Below are 15,890 nucleotides of genomic sequence, written 5' to 3' on the forward strand. Positions count from 1 at the left end.
GGGTCGCTAGGAGTCGGACATGACTGAGCGACTTCACTTTCACTTTTCACTTTCATGCATTGGAGAAGGAAATGGCAACCCACTCCAGTGTTCTTGCATGGAGAATCTCAGGGACAGAGGAGCCTAGTGGGCTGCCGTTTATGGGGTCACACGGAGTCGGACATGACTGAAGCGACTTAGCAGCAGCAGCATACTATTTAAGAAAGCAAGCTTACATGAAGACCAAGAGTCAATTTAATGCATTACTTCTAGTGCATTTTTTTCTTTGTCAAGAATGAGAATAAAAAAGAAGGGGGAAAATAATAAAACCAGGAGACTCAAGTACATAATGTAAGGTACGTACAAATCTACATATATCCTAATGAGCTGAGAGATCTTCTTGATGAAAAAGATTTCATTCCGAGTTGCTGCTAGGTTTGATGCGAATGTAGTGTGTGCCGTGGCCCACACAAACCAAGGGTTCAAGTAGGTTGAGCAATCATCACAAGTTCTTCTTTGTTAAGATTTCTATTTCAGAGTCAAGTGTGCCTTGGCAGCAAGAACTGTTACACTTTAGCACAGATAATCCAAACAAAGGGAAAGACACTGTGGAAAAATACAAAATATTTACTCTATCTAACCTAGCAACTCCTACTGAACAACATGTATGCTGCATATTTACGAGTTGTAGCCCATGGCTGTGGAAAATTCACTACAGGATAAAAACAAATACTGCGCATCACAGGTCATATACAGCATGCCTTTTCTGTTCAGTACAAGAAAAATCTACTACCCAGCAGACAGTGAGACCAATGGCCCGACAGCCCCAATGTGGCAGAATGTTGTTCTCTTTTGTTTTTTTTTTTTTTTAGCCCTCAAATAAAAAATAATAACATCACGTTGACTCTCCCAATTAAACTCCAGTTCAGTTCAAAATTCATCTTCGGAACTGTCGGCTAAGAGCATGACTCGATCTTGCATGCTGTTGAATTCTCTCTGCTGGGGAAAGAAAACAGAAAAGCATTACACTCCTGCTGCAGAGCAAAGCCAAGGAACAGGTCCCCTTTAAAAGACACGTGAACAAATGAAGCCGAGGTTGCAGCTGCAGCAACTCATCGGAACCACTGGGCACATCAGTACCATTCATGCATCATTAAGCCCCATGTGCTTTATTAAGCAAATTAGAAAAGCGAGGAACAGTTGGGAAAGTGACTAGGTTTTGCTGTTGCGGATTCCATACCTTTCTTTTATGCCTTTTGAAGCCGTTTCTCCTTCGGCGATTCATAACCTTAATGCTGTAGAGCGCTCCCAAGATGAACAAGGCTCCTGCTATCCCAACCCCTACGGGCACCAACATCCCAGACATATATCCTGCCTGCATGGGAAAGGAAACCTGCATTAGGATGCTAAGCAGACCACTGCCCTGGGTTTCCCAGTTCTGCTGGAGGGCAGCAGGGTTTTTAGACACTTTGAATTCTCTTGTCAGCTTTGTTCTAAAGTAGCACCTGGAATAAAGTCACTTTTAGGGAGAAGGCAACAGAGAGGTATGACTATTTTTGGATATTTCATATACATATAAATACTGCAATAAATCAGCCAGACCTGGTGGCACCTCCAGCCACTTGGTTATGCACATTTGTCAACATCAGGTTTTGGTGACAGAAATATAATTTGTATTAAAGATGGATGAAGTAGCCTCTGAAATTGCCAGGACTATTAAAATGCTATAAATTGCAAATAGCAGCCTGAGTCTAGCTCTGGGGGGTGGGGGTGGACACGGTTGGGGGGCATTGCTCAGTGGAATATTGTGTTTCTTGGGGGACAAATGGGGGCCTTGACTTTGGTGGTTCCCCTCTTACAATCTTAGCTGCATCATGGTAGGAAAGGAAAGAGGAATGTGCTTCTACATGAGTGAAAGAGAGAGCTTTCTAGAGACAGCAGGGAAGAGAAGGCCCTGCAGAGGAAAAAAGGATGTTAGGTTTTGGAGGCCAAGCAGAAAAGACAAGGATGAGAGAGAGTTGCACATAATGTAGATGGATTCATTTATACAGAAGAAAAAATCTGCCTAGTGAACAAGACCAAAGTTGAGGGCTGGCAGGGAATTCTGAGTGTCCCAGGCTCCAAAGAAAGAAAGTGACAGAAGCCAGAAATATCACTGCTAACAGTGCTGGTACTTCCAAAAGAGCTTGGAGATTTCCAACATGGCAGTCTCCAACATCTCCAAGGTGTTATTATGGACACTTTGGTCCTAAGAGACCAGCGTGATCTCCACACATCCCTGGACTTGAGTAAGTAGTGCAGAACCAACCCAAATTCAGGGCCAGGCCATCACCCTAAGGAAGGGTCATTTCTGCATCCTGGCCAGTAAGACACCTGAGAGATACAGGTGTATGAATAACCACAGCCCTTCATGGAGAAACACGACACTGGTTTATCTTCCATGACGACCCCTTCTAGAAGCCTACCCGGGGAAAGAAACATAAACAATTAACAATTCAAAAAATACTATAGTGAGTACTTTAGACAGACGTTATTTTACAGGAGAAAAACTATGAGTTTGTTCACTTACGTAACTATTTCTAAAACTTTTAATATAGCACAGTATCTTTCAGAATAAGCCCAAAACAGAGAAGAACAAAAAATAAAAGTTTTCTAAAAAATGCTGAAGTAAGCGGGCTGTGATGCTTTCCCAACACTTCTAGAAGTAAATCAAAGGAACAGACAAGACCTTACAAAACTGCAGCATCCTCTTGTACACAGCCAGCTCATTCACTCGTTCTGTTTTCCAGAGTCTTGAGTTAGAGCACAATATGGAATTTTTTTCATTAATTTGAGAACATAGCATCATTCTTCAGCATACTGTTTTCCCCAAAGAAACAAAGCCCAGTCATTTCCCAACAAATTAATATGCTTTGCCAAAACCCAAACTTTTTCTAAAGTTCTTCTACATCTACATAAGGCTTACAAAAGTATGTAATTTTCCATGTGGGAAAATATTGGACAATAACAAAATCTGGGTGTTCTCACCAGAACTACGAGTTTCATTTTACATCACCATTCTCAGTGCATGGAAATACACATACATGTTAATGTATGATCAATTTTAAGCCCAGTAGATTAGACCTTATTAATACAGAGCTCTACATTCAAAGGATGATACTTGAGCTTTCTGGAAGCTCAACTTGATCAACCTGTGGGTCTCTTAACATTCTGTAACTCAAGCCCACACCAAAAACATGAATATTACAAAATGTGTCACTCTTTGCATATTTCTTATTTACACATTAAGGCTTCTCATTTCCAGAGCTTTAAATAATGTAGACTTTACAAAAATTCAATTAATCTCTTTCTCCTCTCTTCATTCCCTCCTGTGTGTGTATGTGTGCGTGTGCGTGTGCGTATGTGTGTGTGTGTGTGTGTGATCTGCCTGTGCTTTGAAATTACAAGTAATTTACAAGAAGGGAATAAAGAAACCTACCCTCTTCAAATGTAATTTAACCATTCCTCATTCAAAACTAAGTGAAGATAACCTCTTTTTTTAGAATTGCCATGACTTGTTTCCTGCAGAAATGAAAACAAATAAGATGCATCTGCATATAAAGCTATGAATTGTGCCCAGCACCTTTTCTCTGTTCAGAAATATTGCACGTGCCCATTCCTTCACACTACCTCCCTGAGAAGGACAGAACTGAAATCATGCATATTCCAACTGAGAATGCTGAATCTAATCATGAGGAAACATCCAATAAACTTAAACTGAACATTCTGTTTTCTAAAGTACCATATTCTTTACAAATATCAGCATCAGAAAAGACAACAGATGGCTATACAAATGGCCCACATTAAGGAAAACTATCAAATCAGTCAATCCTAAAGGAAATCAACCCTGAATATTCATTGGAAGGACTGACGCTGAAGCTGAAGCTCCAATATTTTGGCCACCTGATGTGAAGAACTGACTTATTAGAAAAGATCCTGACGCTGGGAAAGATTGAAGGCAGGAGGAGAAGATGACAACAGAGGATGAAATGGTTGGATGGCATCACCAACTTGATGGACATGAGTTTGAGCAAGCTCCGGGAGTTGGTGATAGATAGGGAAGCCTGGCGTGCTGCAGTCCATGGGGTTGCAAAGAGTCGGATACAACTGAGCGACTGAACTAAACTGAAGCATCCTGACAACTAAATGTGTTATATGACCTAGACAAGATCCTGTACTCGAGAAGAATTATTTTATGAAGGTCATTTTGGGTCTGTTAACTAAGCCTGAAGTCCAGATGCCAGAACAGATAAAAAGTATGATATCAATGTTAAATGTACTCAAGTTGATAACTGTACTATGGTTTGCTAATAGGATATTCTTAATCATAGGAAATATTGGGATTTGGTGTAAAAGGACCATAATGTATGCAACTTTCCCTCAAATGGCTCAGAAAAAAGGGCAGAGGTAGGAAGACAGCCAATAAAAGAGAAAACAAATGGAGCAGCATGGGAAGAACAAGTGCATCTGGATAAAAAGAACAGGGGTGTTCTCTGTACTATTCTTATTCTTGTATCTTTTCCGTAAATTTGAAATTATTTCCAAAAAACAGTTTGAAAATTAAAAAATGCATTATAAGATAAAGTTTACTGCATATAGTTGGGTTTTTTTGTTTGGTTTTGGTTTGTTTTGTATTTATGAGAAAGTCATCCTTTCTTAGGCTAATGTTTTTGTTCAGAAACACTTGTTTTCAAGAAAACGTAAGAAAGAGTAAAGTTTTCTGCCTAAAGTCTACTGAATTCATAAGTATCTTTATGAGGTTTGTTTAACAGTGTTTCTCAAACTTGAGCATGCATCAGAATCACCTGTTAATCAGACTTGTTAAAACAGATTTCTTGACCCCTTTCCCAGAGTTTCTGATTCAGTAGGTCTAGTTAGGGACCTGGGATTTTGCATTTCTAACAAGCTCTCAGGTGACACAATGCCACTGGTCCAGACTATACATGAGAATCGCTGCTGTGAAGTGTGTGTGTGTGTGTGTGTGTGTGTGTGTGCACTCAGTTGCTTAGTTATGTCCGACTCTTTGTGCCTCAATGGGCAGTAGTCCGCCAGGCTCCTCTGTCCATGGAATTTTCCAGGCGAGAATACTGGAGTGGGTTGTCATTTTCTTCTCCTCCTTCTTAAGAGGGGAGGGATGTTGTAGCCTCCCTTTTTCCTCCTTCCTTCTGACTGAATATGGACCTAACTGCAATCCAGAACCATGAGATGACCGTGAGAATCAAGGTCACAAATGATGGAACATCAAATAAAAGGAGCTTGCACCTTCATAGCGTCGTTCCTCACTGACCCTGACTGCTCCCTCCAGACTCATAAATGAGAGAAAAACAAACTTCTCTCTTGGTTAAGCTATTGCCATCGGAGGTTGTCTGCCATTCAGATCTGATGGACGGAGGAGCCTGGTAGGCTACAGTCCATGGGGTCACAAACACTCGGACACGACTGAGCGACTTCACTTTAATACAGGAAGACTAAACAACAACAACAAAAGGAATAATTCAGAACTTTTGAGAATACCTACCACTCCTTCTAGAATCCAACTAACAGGGACACCAATATCAGGAACAATTAAATGAAGCAAAACTGAATAGATATTATGGGTTGACTGAAGAGCTAGTTAAATATGTAGTTTAGTTTTCAATTCTCCAGGATTCTGTGACTTTCATCAAAACAGCAATAGTTTCACTCTCAAATAGTTTCTGAAGGTAATGACTAACAAGACTTTTATAGATGATAGCTAGCTAGCCAGCTAGACAGAAGACGAGAAAGAGGGGGAGAGAGAGAGAGGGGAAGTTAAGTATGTGTGTGTTAGTTGCTCAGTCATGTTTGACTCTTTGCGGCCCCACTGACTGTAGCTCGCCAGGCTCCTCTGTTCATGGAATTCCCCAGGCAAGAATACTGGAATGGGTTGCCATGTCCTTCTCCAGGGGATCTTCTCAACCCAGGGATTGAACCCGGGTTTCCTGCATTGTAGGCGGATTCTTTACTGTCTGAGCCACCAGGGAAGCCCAAGATATATATATGTGCGTGTGCATGTGTGTGTGTGTGTGTATATGTATATACACACATATATGTGTGTACACATATGCATTATTTATCAAGTAAGTGTATAATATTTTACTCCCAGAGGGAGGGGACTGGTTAAACTGAATCCCTCCAAGAAAGAGACAAAGTAAGACAAATACAACAACATTGATGAACCTAGAGATTATCATATTAAGTGACGTAAATCAGAGGAAGACAAACACCACATGATATCATTTATACATGGAATCTAAAAATGATACAAATGAACTTATTTACAAAATAGGAACAGACTCACCGACATATAAAAGAAACCTATAGTTACCAAAGGAGTTAGTGTGGGGGGGATAGAGGGAGGGATAAATTAGGAGCTTGGGATTAACATACATACACTACTATATATAAAATAATGGTCAACAAGAACCTACTGTACAGTACATGGAACTCTACTCAATATTCTGTAATAACCTATATGGGAAAAGAATCTGAAAAACAATAGATATATGTATATGTATAACTGAATCACCTTGCTATACACCTGAAACTAACACAACATTGCAAATCAATCATACTCCAATAGAAAATTAAGCATATAAACACTACTATAACATATTCAAAAGCAGAGACATTACTTTGCCAACAAAGGTTCGTCTAGTCAAGGCTATGGTTTTTCCTGTGGTCATGTATGGATGTGAGAGTTGGACTGTGAGGAAGGCTGAGCGCTGAAGAATTGATGCTTTTGAACTGTGGTGTTGGAGAAGACTCTTGAGAGTCCCTTGGACTGCAAGGAGATCCAACCAGTCCATTCTGAAGGAGATCAGCCCTGGGTGTTCTTTGGAGGGAATGATGCTAAAGCTGAAACTCCAGTACTTTGGCCACCTCATGCAAAGAGTTGACTCACTGGAAAAGACTCTGATGCTGGGAGGGATTGGGGGCAGGAGGAGAAGGGGATGACAGAGGATGAGATGGCTGGATGGCATCCCTGACTCGATGGACGTGAGTCTGAGTGAACTCCGGGAGTTGGTGAGGGACAGGGAGGCCTGGTGTGCTGTGATTCATGGGGTCGCAAAGAATCGGACATGACTGAGCGACTGATCTGATCTGATCTGATCTGATATGCAAAATAGGTAAATAGCAAGGACCTACTATATTCAGAGACCTATATTCAATATCTTGCAATAACTTACAATAGAAATAATCTGAAAAGTGTATATATGTATAACTGAATCACTTTGCTATATACCTGAAAATAATACATTATAAATGAACTATACTTCAATTTAAAATATAGTTAAATAAAAATATAGACAAGGCATAGAACAAATAAACCTGGTGGAGTTTCAGCTATTTTTCTTCCAGTTTTTTAAAACTAAGACATAAGTGAAAAAATACTATGGAATACAGTGAAGAAAGGGCTGGAAAAACTTCAATTCAGAAAACTAAAACCATTCACAAAATTATCTCTCTTGGTGAAATAGAGCAAGGAGAGGGTGCTAGGCCTTTGGGAAAAGATAAGAAGGAAGGGTCCACAGGAAGAGAAAATATAGCCTTTCTCTAAAGCTACCCAGATTTCTAAACAAAGTGGCAAAGCTATATATATACACAGGTAAGAAACTCTGCAACATTCAATTTCAAAACAGGCTTGTGCCAAAATTTATTTTCTTAAGTCTAGCTTTTGTCCATTTTGGTAATTCAGAAGGACATTTTCTATAGAAACAATGACATATGGATCCCTAGATTAAACTAACAAAGCCTGTTTACTTTTCATTGCATTATATTTTCCTCTGAAAAATAGCATGAATACCAAGGTAAATATATTCAATTCTGAATTTTTGAGCTTCTCCTACCCCAAATCTTGCTCAGTCCTCTGATTATACTTCCCTCAGACAACTGGACCTATTACAGATGTGAAAATGGCTTCCACTAATGTCAACAGGTTTAAAATTCTTCTATATCACTTTAAATATGTATGAACATCAAATAATCTCATTTGTAAAAATCATATAGTCTAAATTTTACTGAGAAGTAGAAAAATAATACTGACAAGAATTAATATAATCATACAATTTTAACTACTAGTGAATGTTTTCTCTTATCCTTTAACATTAAACTGTAGCAAAATAAATACTAATCATTCAAATATGAGAGAAACTGACCTCAAATAATAAAAAAGATATGGAATACTATCCACAGATGTATATTCTAAGACAGGTGAATTGCAAGTAACTCCTATCTGGCAGTTGAAATGATTTCCATTTAACTATACCCCCAGTGAAATTTGAGCTGGGTTGTAGTAATTAGATCTGACAGAGGCTACAGCAAGGAGTTCAAAATTCCACCAATATTTTTATGAGTAATTCCAGTTTGAAATTACAAGGCACTAAAAATGAAACCTTAGAGAGTGTTGAAAATTAAAAGAAAATGAAAAACATGAACCTGGAAGGAAGTTAATATTGTCAATCACAGTTGTTGATGACAGAATGAATCCAAGAGTGGAAAATATTTTTCTATAGTTGGCCTTTCTAGATAGGTCAGCTCATTGTCACTCAGTAAGCAGCAGCACTATGATAGACCACACAAAAGTGGGCCTAAAGAGAGTGCTCAGGTGCTCGGGGATTTTTAATCTCACCTTCCACTATGGGTGAAGGATGCCCTTTCCATCACAAAGTTTTATTCTTAAGTCAGATCTGTCAATTTTTGTCCTTGGGTCAGAAAAATCAATGCCTTCCAAAATCCAAAGTATTTCTTCTTCATACAGGAAGATCAGATTTAAAAGATCCTTGTACTGGGACATAAAATGCCCACTAGAATGGGATTACACTCCTGAAATTCCCTAAAAGGAACTCTACCTTGATATGTCAAGGATGCTATCAGTTGTATATATCAGGAATTACATTCCAGAAGAATGAATGGCACTCCAAAGAATAAGGCATCCCTTCTTAAAGGGAAGGTCTTCTTTCTTGCTGGGTACCTGGAAGTGGTCCTGGATCTTTGCACAGGTTATCAGAATCAGAATAATGATATAAAGCTCCATTATTCTGAAGATCTTTTATTTGACAAAGCTATGCCCTCTAAAATAAATCCAAAGGAAGAAAGTATTTCTCTTACCTTGTCTTTTAGCTTTTCCATCCAGCTTCTCACTAAGGAAAATAAGAGAAGAAAATGTAAATAGCCATCTTTCTACTTACATTTCATGTGTTAAGTTCATTTGGTAATTTATATTTCATGTACTAAGTTAATTTGATACAATGAATATTTTATTGTATGAAATACAGTGACAGGGTCAACAGTATTAACATAATGACAGTAATCGTTTTTTATTCTCATTTAAAAATGCAAAAAAGAACACTAACATATCCCTCACATCATTGTTAAAGGAACAGAGAATATTTTTCTTTGCTAAATGCATTTTCTATTATTTGGGGGGAGGTCTGGGGGATGAGTGAGAAAAACACCTTCAAAATATCAAGTTCATTTCTAACTGACATTTTCTCTCTTTTTTTTTTTTGAATGGGAAAAGGTATTTATTGGCAAATGATGTATCAGATAAGGGGTTAATATCCAACATATACAAAGAACTCATTAACTCAACACCAAAAGGACTGACAATCCCACCAAGAATCTGAATAGACATTTTCCCAAAGATATATTGATACATATGACCAAGACACACGAAAAGATACTCAGCATAAAAAAGCCCCCATTACTCAACATTAGGGGAATGCAACTCAAAATCACAATGAGAGAACACCTCACACATGTCAGAATGGCCATTACAAAAGATAAGAAATAACAAGCGTGGAGGATATAACAAGTTGGTGAGGATGTGGAGAAAACCCCTGTGCACTGTTGGTGGTACAAATTGGCTCAAGCATTATGGAAAATAGTATGGAGAGTCCTCAAAAGCAGAACTACAAAAAGATCTAGCAATTCCATTTTAAGTATTTTTCTCCAGAGAAAACAAAAACATTAATTAGAAAAGATGCATGCATTCCTATGTTCATTGCAGCATTACTTACAGTGGGCAACATATGGAAACCACCTGAACGTCCAGCAACAGATGAACAGATGAAGATGTGGTATATTATGCACAGTGGAATGCTAGCCATAAAAAGAAAAATCTCTTGTGATTTCAGTGTAACAGCATGAATGGTCCTAGAGGTTATTATGCTAAGTGAAATAAGTCAGAAAGAAAAATGATGTATGATTTTAACTTACACGTGGAATCTAAAAAACAGCAAATGAAAAAAGGAAAACAATAGAAACAGATACAGAGAAGGAACAGTGATTGCCATAAGGGAGGGAGTGGTGGGTTGAATGGAGAGTAACAGGTACAGACTTCCAGTTACAATATAAATGAGTCATGAGGATGAAATGTACAACATGTGGAATATACAGTCAGTAATATTGTAATATCTTTGTCTGATGACAGATAACTAGACATACCATAGTAAATATTTTGTAATACATAGAAATACTGAATCACTATGCTATGCACCTGGAATTAACATAGTATTACAGGTCAATTATGCTTCAGTTTAAAAAAGAAAAAAAAAAAAAGATAGTTCTTTGAAAAGATCAATAGAATTGATAAGCCTCTAGCCAAGCTAACTGAAAGAAGAGAAAATACAAATTCGTAAGGTCCAAAATAAAAGTGGGACATTACTACAGATCCCATGGATATTAGAAAGATAATCAGGAAATACTATGAACAACCATATGTCCACATGTTTGGTAACCTGGGTTAAATGGAGTAATTCCTTGAAAAATACATCTGCAAAAACCTACACAAGAAGAAAAAGACTGAATAGGCCTATATCTATTAAAGAAACTGAATCAATAATTAAAAACCTTCCAGAACACCAGCAGGTCCCAGATAGGTTCACTGGTGAATTAAAACATTTAAGGAAGAATTTATGCCAATTCTATACAATCTCTTCCAGAAGACAAGATGCAGAAGGGAACTTCCTAACTCTTTATATGAGATCAGCATTATTCTAAAACCAAAACCAGATAGTCTTTAAAACTACAGACAAGTATCTCTCATGAACACAAATGCAAAATTTCTCAACAAAATATTAGCAAATCAAAACCAAAAATGTATGCAAAGAATCTATTCCAGATATGCAAGTTTGGCTTACCATTTGGAAATCCATTAATCTATCACATCAACAAGCTAATGAAGAAAAATCATATGATCATATCAATAGATACAGAAAAAGCATTTGACAAAATCCAGCACTCATTTTTTATAAAATTAGCAAACTAGGAATAGAGGGGAACTCTCAACTTGGTAACATCTACAGCTAACATCATACTTAATGGTTAGAAACTAGAAGCTTTTCCACTAAGAGCAGGAACAAGGCCGATGTCCTCCCACCATCCCTTTTCAATATCATACCAGAAGATCATTAAGAAGGTTCAGAAATTCTTGGGAGGATGCAAGGGAGGCAGAACATGAGTATGAGGTCAGCTGGTGGCCACATGGCTCCATCTAATGGCTTTGCAGCTTGCTCCATGTTCCTATAATTGACTCTGGAGGCCGCCTTGAAAGGTCCTGCCCACAGCTGAAACAGTTGTTGGGGCCTCTCCTTATCTTTTATTCTTCACCTTTGTCAGTTTTTAAGCTCAATGGAAATTCTGCAGTTGAATCAATGTTAGAGAGCAGAGGTAGGAGAGTGCAATGGGCAGGCCAAGGCTGCTGAGCTCTTACTAAAAGTCAGTATTTTAGGCTCTTGCAGGCCATACAATCTCTGTCACAACTACTCGACTCTGCTGATGCCTCAAGCCATAGAAAATAGTACATAAATAAGTGGGTCTGGCTCTGTTCTAATCCACTTTATTTATGGACACCAACATTTGAATTTCATATAATCTTCTTGCATCACAAATATTTTTCTTTTGATTTTTTTCAACCAAATTAAAAATTGGAAAACATTCTTTGCTGATGGGCTATATCAGGACAGGCAGCAGGCCAGATTTGACCCAGGGGTCACAGCTTTCTGACCCCTGGCACAAACACATTTTACCCAAGAAGCTAGTGTCTCCACTTACAATCTGACTTTAATAATACCATGTGCAACAACAGTGATGACAGCTAACGGCTTTACTCCTTACCAAGCATGTTCAGACGTACTGAATCATTTGATTGGCAAACTAATGATAAATATGAGAGTCAGGTAAGATGATGCTCAGGGAAGAGAAGAAACTGAGACTCAGAAAAACTAAGAGACTAACCATGGTTTCCAGGGAGGAAAGAGCCACTGGAACTCCAACCCCCATCTGACTAACAACCTGCAGGAATAAGACTTCCTATGTACCCATTTCTTTTGGTGATACCACCACTGTTCTGCTCTCTCAGCTTGAAGATGTGGAGATATCTTTGGCTCCTCTATCTCCTTCAGTTCCCAGCTTCAATTTCTTACGGCAGGACCTTGGGAAGACCTCTTGGGTTTGTCCTGCTCTCACCACTCCTTCTGAGGGAAGACTCAACTGGGATTCAGACAAAGATGGTGGTGCTCAATCAGAATAATACAGGGGTCAAGGGAAGAAAGTGCAGGAAATTCAAGAACCAAGCCACAGATCACTGGAACTGACTCACTGGAGAAGACCCTGATGCTGGGAAAGACGGAAGGCAGGAGGAAAAGGGGACGACAGAGGATGAGATGGTTGGATGGCATCACTGATTTGACGGACATGAGTTTGAGCAAGCTCTGGGAGTTGGTGATGGACAGGGAGGCCTGGCATGCCTGGCAGTCCATAGGGTCACAAAAAGTCAGACACAACTGAGCGACTGAACTGAACTGAACTGAAGCCCAAGACATAAAGTGAAATTCAAGCAAGAGAATGCTTCCAATTCATTAATCCTTCAATAATACTTACAACATACAGTGCACTGGCCAGGCATTGTGGTCAACACTGTTTCAGTAGAAGGCATGGGGACCTAAGTCCAGTGAAAACAGGTTAGAACATCAGATCTATAAGACGTGGATGACAACAGCAAGGTGGGGACTGAGAGTGAGGAACAGAGCAGGAGAGCCAATTACTTCAGAAGCAAGATGTCTGGAATCCGGGAATCAGCTGGATATTACGTTAAAAAACTAGCAAAAGAGAGATTGGAGCAGACTGCTAGTGTGAGACCCTCATGGAGGAGGTGACCAGGGGCCGGCTGACTACCTGTGAATGGCAGCCCAGGTAGGTTAGAGAAGAGGGAAGAGAGGCAGAGATGGCATCAGGGTCCAAGGCACTCACAAGTTTTCCAACTGTAGGAAATTCACTGCCAAGAGAAATGTTTTAACTCAAGCTTTATCAAGCCAGGTCTCACTGGCAAACTGTCCAGATCTTGGGTTCTTAAATTTCAGAGCCCTACTTTAAGTGATTCTTAACATAGGAATTCCTCACTAGGGGAGGGAAGTCATATCAGCATGGGATGTGCACAGATAATCTGAAAAAACACATTCAATGGGTCTAGTTATGTGGTTTATAATAGGAACTACAGAAAGAAGGTTGGGAAAATTCTTCTTGGGAAGTGAGTGAGACACCAGAGACAGTGAGATGGTGTTTGAGGGGACATGGATCTAAACAAGGTTGAGAAAAATTACTCTTCAGAGTATGTGAACTTGGTTCTGTTTCTCCAGCTGAGAAGGTGAGACCCCTACGGATCACACCTTGTGTTTCTCAGGCATCCACCAAGGTCCCTGACATGGTGTTGGTCAGTAAGTGCTTTTTCCTTTTTCAGCAATTGTATATTGCTTTTAAATGAGTTCACAACTTTTGAGTAAACATGATTTTCTTTCATGGAGATGCTATAAACTGTTTCCAGCAAAATGTTCAAGGCAGTGTAAAATAAATTTAACACAATGATGGCTTTGAAACTTAGAAATCAATAAGAGAATGCAAAAGCTAGAAGAGAGAATGTTGGAAAGATTTTTAATAAAAAGAAAATATGATTCTTTATGAAGAAGAGAACCAACAACTGCAGTTTTTTAACAGAGAGAAATCACACTGAAAAAAGAGGTATGAATTGGCACGACTTTTTGGAGCTGCAAGGAGAAGTTGCAATTGATATCAAAAGCTTTTTAAAAAGTATGAATTTTGCTTTCAGAAGTTTCATTTGTAGAAGCAATGTACCTTATATAGTTAATCATGGAAATGCATAAAAATTTTTTATTTAATTCTTTTCACTGCACCATTATTTATAATAGAGAAGAACATGGAAACAGCATCAATATTCAGCAATAAAGGAATGGTTTAAACACTTAAAAGGAAACAAAACTTTAGGCTATGCCCACAGAGTTAATATTCTACAAAATTAACATTATTTAAAGAAAAATACTTAATGGTATGGTGTTGTTCCCATTATATATTGCAAATGAAAAAATAGCATATGTATAATGTAAACTCAGTTGTGGATAAAAATGTTATGAGAAAAAAAATTTTATATGTATAATTGAAATGATGTACTTCAAAGGTTAACTGAAGTCATCAATGAGTTGTAGAATTAAGGATGATTTTTTGTTTTCTATACTTTTAAGACTTTCCAAATTATTTCTAATCTTTTAGTATATTTAAAATTTAAAAAAAAAACATATTTTACCCCCAAAGGCTCTACAAAATTTTGTAAACCTTTGCAAATGGAGGTTAGCACTAGATTGCTGATAGTGGGGAGCAGAAGAAGGTGAGGCCCTTCCACTTGGTTAATTCCTCAGCCCATAGCTACAGATTCATTATCATCCTACTGATTCTGTTTCTTGAAAATTCACTGAATGAAAGAACAAAAATATAGCAATATAATTAGGCCTGTGATCTCCTTCTGTAAGGAAACAACCAGATGCAGGGGAAGGTCTAATGAAAAGCAAAAAAAGTAGACTACGATTATTAAAACCAAGTTCTCCATCACACTCACCAGAGCCCTCCTGCATACAGGTATTCCAGGAACAACAATTTGCCCTCTCCTAGCTTGTTCAGTTACTAACTTGTGTCCAACTCCATGCAACCCCATGGATTGCAGCATGCCAGGGTTCTCTATCCTGTTCTATCTTCCAGAGTTTGTTCAGATTCATATTCATCGAGTTGGTGATGCTATCTAACCACCTCATCCTCTGCTACCCCCTTCTTCTTTGGCCTTCAATCTTTCCCAGCATCAGGGTCCTTTGCAGCGAGTCGGCTCTCCGCATCAGGTGGCCAAAGTATTGGAGCTTCAGTTTTAGTATCAGTTCTTCCAATGAATATTCAGGGTTGATTTCCTTCAGGACTGATTGGTTTGATCTCCTTGCAGTCCAAGAGACTCTCAAGAGTCTTCTCCAGCACCACAATTCAAAGGCATCAGTTCTTCAGCGCTCAGCCTTTTTTAGGGTCCAACTCTCACATCCATACATGATTACTGGAAAAACCATAGCTCTGACTATACAGACCTTTGTTGGCAAAGTGATGTCTTTGCTTTTTAATACTCTGTCTAGGTTTGTCATAGCTTTCCTTCCAAGCAGCAAGTGTCTTTTAATTGCATGGCTGCAGTCACCATCCACAGTGATTTTGGAGCCCAAGAAAATAAAGTCTGTCACTGTTTCCATTGTTTCCCCATCTACTTGCCGTGAAGTAATGGGACCAGATGCCATGATATTAGTTTTTTTTGAATGTTGAGTTCTAAGCCAGCTTTTTCACTCTCCTCTTTCACTCTTATCAAGAGACTCTTTAGTTCATCTTTACTTTCTGCCACTAGAGTGGTATCATTTGCATTATCTGAGGTTGTTACTATTTCTCCCAGCAATTTTGATTCCAGTTTGTGATTCATCCAGTCCAGCATTTCATATGATGTACTCTGCATAGAAGTTAAATAAACAGGGAGACAATAT

The 15,890-nt window shown here is 38.7% G+C and overlaps 1 protein-coding gene across 2 annotated transcripts in view; it reads right to left on the reverse strand.

Moving 5' to 3' along the window:
• Positions 1–216: 216 nt before the first annotated feature.
• Positions 217–15,890, reverse strand: part of ARMH4 (armadillo like helical domain containing 4) — a 147,956-nt gene continuing 132,282 nt past the window's right edge. The window contains exons 6-8 of one of the 2 annotated variants that reach the window (XM_070797654.1): positions 9,148–9,179; positions 1,220–1,354; positions 217–975 (exon numbers count right to left, since the gene is read on the reverse strand). In XM_070797654.1, coding sequence (XP_070653755.1) covers positions 910–975; positions 1,220–1,354; positions 9,148–9,179 — 233 coding nt within the window. In that variant the 3' untranslated portion in view covers positions 217–909. Of the gene's footprint in view, positions 979–1,219; positions 1,355–9,147; positions 9,180–15,890 lie in introns of both variants that reach the window. The other variant, XM_019968976.2, reaches the window with a different exon arrangement.

This window comes from Bos indicus, chromosome 10 (genome assembly GCF_029378745.1).
Source record: "Bos indicus isolate NIAB-ARS_2022 breed Sahiwal x Tharparkar chromosome 10, NIAB-ARS_B.indTharparkar_mat_pri_1.0, whole genome shotgun sequence".
NCBI classification, from domain to species: domain Eukaryota; kingdom Metazoa; phylum Chordata; class Mammalia; order Artiodactyla; family Bovidae; genus Bos; species Bos indicus.